The following is an 11,220-nucleotide window of genomic DNA, read 5'->3' as shown; positions in this document are numbered from 1 at the left end:
AAAAAAATAAATAAATAAAGTCCAACATGTCGGGAGCAAACTCGTGTTGGTAGTTGAAGATACTAATATGCAGGATACATCATTGAAATTTATTTTTTTTTCTTTTTTGCTTTCTAATCTCACTTATTCTCGCGACTGTTTGTAGAAGCTTAGATATGTATACTCAACACAAAATTACGTCAAGTTATTTAACGTATTTGTTTCAGTTCTATTCGAGATTCAAATAAGTGTAACGTTCATATTTTTTAATCATTTTTCGATGAGGTAGGAATAGCCGGTTATCTTTGTATTTTGAAATTTCAGTCGCGAACAGGATCAGAAGATAAGAGATAGGTGTGCAAAAAAATTAAACTTTGAAAATAATTACTATCCCTGACAACAGACTGCGTATAACAATGCAATACTATATCACATATGATAAGTATGATGGAGAATGGGTAATTAATTAGATCAAATAGAACGAATCGAGCATCAGTTTAATTAAAAAAGTGACGAGTGTCAGGTTAGTGAATTGAAGGATCATTAAAGCAATTTTTATTGAATTACGTAGGCATAAGTATACCTAATACCTAATATCTATATAAATGCTCTAGACGGATTACTTCGATGCATGTTCATGAAAATATGATATATCGGATCGTAACGGTCGATGTTCGGTGCGCCCACGACTATTATTGGATTGGAACCACACCGCACGCGGAGATATTACTCAATGTTCATATTTCACAGTCGAAAGAGGGAAAAAAGTCGATCAAAAATCGAGCGAGCAATCAATTGGGGTTGGTGTTTGATAGTTACTGCAGTATACATATTCCACATCTTGCACTGACCTCCTTTCTCATCAAAGCGTACAAATCGAAAAACTGCGATAAATGAAAAATCCTCCATAATTCCAACGGTTTATAAACGATTTTGATAAACACATATACATACCCTATATTGCAATGGATTAACGACTTCAACATTAATTATAGCGTAACAAAAGATAATAATTCTGTTATCAAACGACGGCCCCAAAAATCAAGTAGGTAACAAAAAAATCGCTGAACGATAAATGGTATAGAATTAAAAACAAAACAAGCTTCCCCTAATATCTTGATAAGAAAAAAATACCAAATTTGAAATCTTCCAGGCTATATTTTTTTTCTTCTCTCTTTCTTTCCCACTTTTTTTCATGTATGTATTTGATTATCGGATAGTCGCGTTATAAACGATTCAAGTGTAATAAATATCAGTGGTTTTAATAATAAGTAGTAGAACAGTAGATAAATTGTGTAATGACGGTGAAAGATTGAATATCGACGATTGTCTGACGAGAACAACGACGTAAGAGGTTCATGAGTATGTAATCGAGGACTTTGATGAAAAAATGAAGCTGGACTGACTGGTTATGCTCGCGTGGAATTATATGATAAAATTATTGTCGAAGGTTATGAATTTTCTCGTAATATTTTCACCGTTTGAAAAACCAATGAAAAAAAAAAAAAAAAACAACTTTTACTTTTACTTAACATCCAATACTTAAATTTGAAAATTACACGGCAAAAACGAGAGGAACAATTTTTTTTGAGAATTGAAAAACCTTCGGATTAAGTGGCTTTCACAAACTGGAACAAAATCTTTTTCTAACGATGGTAAAAACTTTATAAATTCATGTTACACATTAAAAGTGTAATGTACATTCATGTGTATATCCCTAATAAGCAACGAAATTTATTAAGCGATAAGAAAATAATTAGAAAAATTATTCATTTCCAATTGAAAGAATTTAAAAGAGAAGAAAAAAAAAATTACCCTAAAAAAACTATATTTTTAATAACATATATTTCTTGTCTGTTGCAGCATTATACAAATACATAGATTTTATGTATGTACGTATGAATCTCTGTCTATCAGTGATTTATATTTTTACTAATGTGTGTCACGTCATAAAATTGAATATGAAAAAATTATTATTTTTCAAATAACATCCATGAGAAGTTGTGATGTAATTATTATAGAACGTAGAGAGAAAAAAAATCAATAACTAGGAATGGTATTAAAAAACAAAAAAAAATGTACGAATATACGTAAGAATTAATTTATACCTCATCCACTTTCATTTCGCCGTGTACGTAAAAATTTCGGATTTATCAATCAAACATGTTGTATATTAGCAATATATTCCACGAGTAGAAAAATTAAATAGAAGGAGAAAAACAAAAGGTTTAGAATAATCCATGATCTTACTATTTCTTTTGCTTCATATCTTTCTTCTATGTTTCAACGTTTCAAGACTACTTGCATAAAGAATTATGACGAATAGTAATAACGTGAATATTGATAAGAATTGTCAAGGAGACTTAATTTTATCTAACAATAAGAAAATATTCACCATTTATCCTTGTCAGGCAAAACTATATGAAAATATTTATATGTCGCCGGATATAAAATGTGCGCAAATAGTGCGGCCTTTCGAAGTCTGTATAATATAGAGTAGAACTTAGATGCAGAATAGAGTATACCGCACGTTAATTTTAACGTGTGCATATACATGTATACTAACAACAACATGTGATTTATTTTGTTCGAATATTTAAATGAAGATGAATAAATAAATTATTAATAATAATAATAGTGATAATAACAATACTGCTAGTCCATAAAGAAAGTGTAGGTGGATCAATGAGTCGAACTTGTAAAAGAAGAGTGTGTGACCGGTTGCGAGATTGACTTTGTAAACGCTTTGACCTTTGACTTGCACAGCCTCAGAAAAGTACGGAGGAAGAAGAGATTATCGAAATATACCATACGTATTCCGACTGAAAAGATACGAAAATTTACACGTGTGTACACTCAAACACAAATGTATCTAATTGTAAGTAGTTACCGCGTCACGTAGTCAGTTTCAAAATGAAAAAGCTGAATCAGGGTTACAAATACTTGAAGTGAACTTTCACGTCCATTCTGCAGTTTCTGATCTTACAGCCGATTCATATGAAATATGCATTGACGATTCATTTCTTAATTGGTTACTGTTTTCTTGTTTTAAAATACCCACGATGTTCGATACCGTAACTAATAGAGAGCAAAGGTCAAAGCGGATCGTTAAGAGAGGCACGAAATTATTATCGAAGAAAAATTGGGAAAATTTAAAGGATGACGTCAAAAAAAAAGAAGAAATGTACGCGTTACTATAAGATGAAAATCGTATGTGAATCAAAGTCGTTAGCTCCATCCTTCAATTATGTTGCGATACGTTAAAGAACATATTGAATGCGATTCGTACCACGCGCCATCTCTGACATTTAATGATATAAACCTGTGAGTACAACCCACATTTTGAAAAAAATGATCAATATACACATACACACTTAAACTGCCAATACATGATGTAAATTTATTAAATAATGTTTTTCAATGTCGCGAGTAGAGGCAAAGAAGGATCAAGAAATTCCTTCACATTATTTAATGAAAATAATATTATTATTCATCAGCAACAATTTCTATGTACCGCGCGAAACTTTGAAAGCATAAAATAACGTCAGAGATGTAGTTGCTAGTCGTATGATACGTAATCCTCAAAAATGAAAAATAAAATATAAATTATTGCCCAAGCTACTACTGCTTACGTGCTGCAACGAACAGGTGTCGAATATACCTGTTGATACTGTTGTATAATAATAATTATGTAATTAAAAGAATATGTTGTTTAAAATTGTTGCAACAATTCTCAAGGCCTGCCTTTATTTTAATGGATATAATGATTAAAATACTATTGTATATTCATTATATTACTGTGAATAATATATACATTATTGGAAAAAGTTATTTAGGTAATTTTATCATTTCAACCTTGCATGTCCCACATGTTCACAGCAACAGCGATTACTATTATTAGTATTTTTTTTTTTTTTCGTTATTCATAAAAATCCCTGAAACGTTAATATCGCAAAATTAGATTGCGTAAACGTTATTTGCTACCTGAGATGACTTTGGCTCGGTAAAGTCAAATGCAAAACTAAACTCATAAACCGATATACTGCACGATGAATCGGTATAATATACATTCTCGGTTTCATTACGCTGTATTCGGAGTGGCTCCAAATTTTGCGGATTCCTTCTCAACAAGGGATAACCGAACGCTTTGACGGATGAGTTGAAAAATAAACCAATAAAAACTGACCAGATATAAAAAATCTGTTCAGGGATTGATTCGATGAGAATATATTCTTATTCGCGATAGAAATAAAATAAGCCAAACGCAACGAATGTTTTGAACGGAAATATGTGCTCGTGTAGAATATTATTAAAATGATGAGAAAAAAAATTTTTTTGAACCACTATAAACTCCCTCTGCATCGTATTCCTTCTTAGCTCTTGTCAGAGTAATACTTGTACATGTACGCCGGTGCACACATGCACACTATCGCTGTAACGTAAGCACATATTCAAAGTCCGCGGCACGCCAGCGAGCGTTTCTATGGTACGTGAACACACTCGTATGACATTACGTCTGTTGGATGCTAGAACCGCACACGTCACGTGTGCTTTTTGTGAATTTACACACCGCCACACTATACTCTTGAAGACAAGTCGGAGGGATATACGGATGGACTTTACAACGCTTTAACGTTCACTGACGTTCTGAGAGACAAAGTTTTCACCTCAGAAGATGCTAACGTATACTCTCTACGAAGAGACTCAAGTGTGATTGTCTTGTGTCCAATTCAGTCTAATAAAAAAACTGTTGGAAAGTGTTGCCTGCGATTGGTCGAAAACGGAAGGAAATTATACCGTTAACGTTGATGCACGTCTTATTTCGGTGTTCACTCTTTACCCTTTCTTACAACGCAATCGTCGCGTGAAGATACGGGTTTATCTGTCGCTACACCGAAGCGAATAATTTCCAGAATTGAGCTTCACCTTGTTCCATTGCAGGCCGAAGCTCGCTAACAAGGTGATAGATTTGAGATACTAATGAACCGAAAGTGTGTCGGAGGACGAAAAAAATCTCGTAAACCTGGAGTGCGACAAATTTTTCTAATTACCCTTTCGCTCACGATCGGTACCCCAATCTGTAGACTTTTAATGCATCAAAGGCATGACGATAAATAGCAGAATTCACTCTCAAAATAAATCATACACAGTGTCAATAATCAGTGTCATCATGCACGTATAAATTTTGATATCGATGCAAACGTCCCAATCAATTGAGCTGTGTTATGATTAGACAAAATTCAACAGGCTTTGTCTGTAAAGCCCTGTTATAATTTTAAGGTTTCAACGATAGATCGCGGTGGAAGCATGGTATAAACGCAGTTGAATTTAACGGATCGGTGATTTTCACCACGCGTTACTTCCGTTAAAGTCCCCGTCTCCGGAGTTCTAAGTTTAATGATAATTTTCGAGTAGCGAAATGACGATTCGCACATTGTCATCAATCGAATAAAATAGTACGTACCTTTTCCTGTGTTCTATTCCAGACAATGACGCTGTGCCCGCTATTGATAAGGTTCTTTACTATTCCGCTTCCCATGATCCCCAGACCGAGAAATCCGAACTTCAACGTTGATGGTAGGATATTTTTTTCCTTCAATGTCTGCGACAACGTCTCAACGTCCAACGGAGGTGTCACCTGAGCATTAAAGGAATATTCAGATTCAAAGAGTCGGATAACAGGTAATAAGCAGAAGAAAAAAACAATCTTATCATTCAGCTATATTAATGAAAATTTAGAGAATTACAGTCAACTTCTTTTACTTTCGGCAAAAATTTGATTAAAATAAAAAAAAAATAATAATAAGAGGCAAAGCATAGGATTTGAATCGTAATGATACATAGATTTTGTCCAACTTTACCGATGGTTCATTCGTATTCAACCAAGACGGTGTATTAAGATGTTTTATAAATCATTGATTAAATTAATTATGGGCATAGAAAATAATGATACCCTAACGTATATTTAACTATATTCACATTATCTACGCCACCTTGGTTAGCACCACACCGTGATGTACGACGCGATGTTCAAATTACGATAAGACGTTACTTCAAGGTAGTCTCTTGACAATTCTCGGTACATCACGAATTCTATACGTTCGTCAAAAATTTTTAGATTCCTGAAATAACTGCGCTAGAATTTCACTCGAAGTGTTCGGGCTTTTTCACTGCTTATTTAAGCTAATAATTACGTAGCCGTTATGCGTGAACAATATCAACGTCATACGAATCTGCGTTTCATTTTCTTCTTTATTTTTTCGCTATCATATTAATTTATCTGTCAGCGTAGACCTGAAAATTACGATTCCTCCTATGACGTACGCATCTAGCTACTGTATCGTTTAAACTCGGAATAAACTGTGATTTAATTGTCTCACTTCGATGCTTCGCTATTACTTTGTATGGGGTGAATATACGTATAATATGGCATAATGATGCTACTTGATACAGCAGGTGCAACAGCGCGTATTCCACCATCATCCTCTTCGCCCATCATTCCGCGCCTACTTTTTCTATCATGGATATATATCTAACAATAAGTAACATTGGATTCATGGTTTGAAATTTTTATCAAGCTCTAAAAAACCATGTATGAAAATGTCATGTAAAGGTATTCTTGTACCAAGTGCATCTTAATAAGTGGAGAGGTGAGATCCATACCCCCCACTCCAACCCGCCTCCATTCTTTCTCTGCATTTGCCGATTGAGGCGAATGTAGGTGTTACACGAATGCGCACAAGTTTTGAGTATCCCGTTATGAATAAGATGTCAAATGATAATTGCAAAGGAAATGAAATTTCTTTCACAATCGAATAATCCGATTTCATTTTTACAGCGTATTTTATTACGAAAATTTCCATGGATGCTCAAGAGTACAGGTAGCGCTAATAAGAAATGCAACAAGTAAAAACTGCTAAGATCATACCGAGGTATTGACTAGTGGAAGAAGCTGTAGATTATTTGCATAATCGATTAGTAACGGAATGCGCATTGTACGATCACCGAAATGCAGAAAATGCAGACTCGGTATCGAATGGCATAATATACCATAAACATAAAATAAATACCGTCATATCATCGAACTTAGGCCGTGTTAATAGAGAAAAAATAATGAAACATAATTACGATGGGCGTGGGGCGAAAAATATACTACGAAATCAGTTCAATTCGTATTTCGCGCGAGTGAAGAATAAATCTAACAATAAGGACAGAGCGGAATTAGTGAACTACGGACAGGTCATCCCATGACCATACTCAATTGATGACAGAGGCTTTCAATTTACTTAAAATATATTCGAAGCGAGACCACGCTTTTGAATAAAAAAAATTCCAATAATAATGAAGGGAATAACAAGTTTAAGGTTGAGTTAATCCGTCATTTTAGATCGCGAGAATACCGTGTACCTCGGAAAAACCCTTTGTCCAATACCCTCCTTAGTGTGCATGACAAAAGTGTGACGATGAATCAAAAGGTTGTTAAGTAAATAGCAATGTTAATCACCGACTCAAGCAATTATTCTTGAGAATGACAGGATCATATACTATGTTCGATATTTTCCATAACTCATTATATGAAAACAGATAAGTCATTGGACAGAAACTAACAGTGATCAATGGAATTATGACTGGTGTTTGCAAAAAAAAGAGAGCAGTATACTGCCCTGCATTGAACCTTCTGTCTTCGAAAACTTTGATTGGCAGAACTTTTGACTTGATTGAAGTCACCGGAGTTAATCATTGATAGGGTGTATGCCACGGGGTTTTGAAATAATAAGTGAGCCTGTTTTAGGAACTCACAATTTATCGCGAGCGGTGTTAAAAGGTATCATTTTTAACTACTTACAGGTCTGGCGATATTAGCAGGCCTATCGAGGAGCGTGGAGGCAGACTTCCTTGGAGATGAAGAATGATTTAAGCTGGGACTGACGCTTTCGAGTGTGTCTCTATTGCTGTTGCTGGTGCTAGACTCTCGTCGTTGTTTCTTAGCTGACCTGCGCCCTTCGCCTCCACTGCTGTCAGATCTTCTAGTCTTTGGCGTCTCCTGAGAAGTATTTCATAGGTATTATTTCATCGTGTTAACAGCATGTCAACTTTTTTTTAACATTCGATAAAATTTAATTCAGATGTAGGACATTTTTTAATCAATTATAGAAGTGGCAAACGCTCAATACCTACACCCCAATTGAACTCCTCTTAAGCTATGGTAAAAAGTATAAAAAAAAACTTGGCGATGAAAAATAAATTACTCTAAGAATTAAAAATCTTAAAAATATTCAAAGGTTTTATACTCAATGTGATTGAAAAGTCAAATGAATATCAAATAACCAATACCCCTGTTAGCTAAGTCTGTATAGTTTCATCCGCAAAGTAATACAAAGGAACACTAACCTTGCGCAGTTTTATTTTGGGCGTCTTCTTCTCTACAATAATAGAGTCTTCTTTCAATCTATCAAACAGAGAGTCCGGGTCTAGACCATCTTCGAAAACCTGCAACATAAATAAGCAAAGATTTTTGGTGTTGAAAATTCCTTTGACCTCAACTCATAGTCGTTGCGCAATCTTGCAGAGTGTGTGGAATCCAAGCCTGATATCTAAGGGACTTTTCATTACCTGTGTGACCTATCATTGACCATAATCTCACAAGATTCAGTTCATTTAATCGAACATAATGAAAATATCACCCAAACACTACCAATGAACAACTTGTTGCATATTTATTCAAGCAAAATATTAGTGCACCTAACAATAATATAATGTATGTGCAAATAATGAAAAAAGCTACGAGTAATAAGAGAAAGATAAACGTTATCACTTGCTTTCATCAATTTCACAACAAGAGCAAGGTAAATGAGAACACTTACCTCTCCTTTTGCGATGAAATCTTCGATTGCTTCAACTGCGTCTTTGAATGCTCCAGATTTGTTGGACTTGATGAGGGTATCTTTATACTCGTGGTATGGTTTAATGTTGGACTCTTCAATCCAAGCACTGAAGAACAGAAACATCAATAGCAAAAGCGATACAGAAGAAGTGGTACTCATTCTACAGCCATTTCTCAAGTCAGAATAATCACACTTACTAATTATTTGTTCCAAAGAAAAATATACACTGAACAGCACTCTTCTTGGCATTAGCTGGTTTCTTCAAGTCCTTGGACGGGTTGGATACCTACGAATTATTATCGTTAGGAACCCTACTAAGCAAGATGGAACCAGCAAAATGGGGTTCAGTTCTACTGAACTAATCCAATAATTGTGAGATCATACTTTAAAAGTGGCTCATTGATCAGTGTCATTTAGATGACTAGATATCAACTAATCATAGGCAAAAATGGGGCGCTAGAAACCAGCAATTCAAAATTCAAGAAAGATTCTTTAATGAAGTTTGAGCTAAATATCAGCAAATGTATTGATAAGTATTGAATTGAGAATTTATATTTAATGATTTTTAATTCCATACCTAATAATAAGAGATTGATTAAACTGAAGTTTGCTATGACTAATATATTGGAATCATAGTTAGGAAGACTTGGCATAATATTTCATCTTGTGACAAGTTCAAGAGAAATTTATTTTGAACATAACTTGGAATTCCCATATTCCAAAATCAATTTTGAAGTTCAGGTTTCGAATCTTACTGGTTAATAGGATGAACTTTAAGTTGTGGTTTTTTTCGATTAGCACAACTTAGCCAAAAGTTCACGAGCTGATCTCTATATGAATATTTGAGATTGTAACTGTTAAATTTTAAAAGTGACAAATAAAATCCGCTGGTGATAGAATTTTAATTTTATAAATTCGTATCTTCATCCACAGACCTCATGAAACAAGTACTTACTAGATATTTGACGTTTTGAAAGTTGTAAATTAACGAGTTGAAGATCAGTTGTAAAGCCCAACGATTCTTGCAACCAAATGAAAATTTAATTGTCCGTCAATAATTGAAATTAAATGATTCTACAGTCAAGGTATTTTCAAAGCTTTCCTAGAATACTACAGTTTTCCACTTACAAATATATAATAATGAGTGAACAAAATAGAAAAATGAAGTACACATGACTTTGTGACTATTTTGGTATGTGCAGGATGTATCCTGAATATTTCTCATAAGTATTCGGGAATATTACTAGCAGCTGCTATAAGTTTGCAACAAATTTTACAACGGCATAAATAAAACATGAGTATCGGACTCTGTGAAGTGCGATATTAATTCCAATTTTTCTTCATTATGATGAAATAATCGAGGAATATGTTTTTACAAATCTGTAGCCCTTCTAATCTCTAATTATTAAGTATAAACACCATATCGGAATTCGGTGATTGTATTGTGAAATTGAGTTTAGGTTATATTTTCAATTTTTGCGCGCCAATTTGAAATTTGGTTACGGGTGTGGCGGGAAAGATCCTAACCGTGTAAACACTCGTTCTAAATAGATGATAACGATATAATTAGGTAACCGAAGATGATTTATCGTGTTGCCGCCAAAAGGCAAAGTGTCTAGCCGCGACGCGTAGCCAGAAAGTGAAAGAAAACCGTTAGTAGTCCCTGTAGACTTACCCGGCCTGGCCAAGGTGAGAATCCCTTCATTTTTGCCCTGAAATTGAGAAATATCAACAATTATACACTCATTTGGATGATTGCTTTATGCTTGAGAATATTAAACAGATATTATCACGAGATCATACACACCATACTAAATCACCAAGTTTGAACACTTCAGCCATTGCGACAAAGAATCACTACCCAATGCTCTTCACTCACGTTCGGCAAGCGACTGAAGGAACAGCGTCGTTTGTGTACGACGACCAGGTTCAAATTACCACCACGAAGCGAAAAAATCATGTGAGCGACTAAACGTTCAATTTCTCAAACTTAAAACCTCCTAAAACTCCACTAGTTCTATGAAGAGTTTTAAATTGTTGTAGATAAATTATTACAAATATTTATTCACTAGCTTTCAGCTATATCACAACGAATATTATTGAACACAACTAAATATCCGAATTATTCTAACTACATTTCCGGGTGCGCTTATTTCTCCCGGTGAGTCAGCCATTAATGGCTTTCATCATTTGACGGAAATGCGTAAAACAGCCCGCCTGCGTTTACTAGATATGAATTGAACACAAAAATATTTGAATATTACTAGATTAGTATTCGTTTTAATTATTTCGATAAGAATTAACAATTTACTAGGATCAAATTGTAATTTTCACCTCGTATAGACAAGATACGATA

The 11,220-nt window shown here is 34.3% G+C and overlaps 1 protein-coding gene across 1 annotated transcript in view; it reads right to left on the bottom strand.

Annotated features, from left to right (window-relative positions):
* LOC105685877 (putative oxidoreductase GLYR1 homolog) overlaps positions 1 to 10,789 on the bottom strand; it is a 31,349-nt gene extending 20,560 nt beyond the window's left edge. The window contains exons 1-7 of the mRNA XM_012400323.3: positions 10,672 to 10,789; positions 10,540 to 10,576; positions 9,062 to 9,150; positions 8,844 to 8,970; positions 8,371 to 8,469; positions 7,826 to 8,023; positions 5,444 to 5,617 (exon numbers count right to left, since the gene is read on the bottom strand). Of these exons, the coding sequence (XP_012255746.1) occupies positions 5,444 to 5,617; positions 7,826 to 8,023; positions 8,371 to 8,469; positions 8,844 to 8,970; positions 9,062 to 9,150; positions 10,540 to 10,576; positions 10,672 to 10,706 (759 nt within the window). The 5' untranslated portion in view covers positions 10,707 to 10,789. The remainder of the gene's footprint in view (positions 1 to 5,443; positions 5,618 to 7,825; positions 8,024 to 8,370; positions 8,470 to 8,843; positions 8,971 to 9,061; positions 9,151 to 10,539; positions 10,577 to 10,671) is intronic.
* Between the last annotated feature and the right edge of the window lie 431 nt (positions 10,790 to 11,220).

Source organism: Athalia rosae, chromosome 5 (assembly GCF_917208135.1).
Source record: "Athalia rosae chromosome 5, iyAthRosa1.1, whole genome shotgun sequence".
NCBI classification, from domain to species: Eukaryota; Metazoa; Arthropoda; class Insecta; order Hymenoptera; family Athaliidae; genus Athalia; species Athalia rosae.
This window is presented reverse-complemented; position numbering and strand designations above follow the sequence as displayed.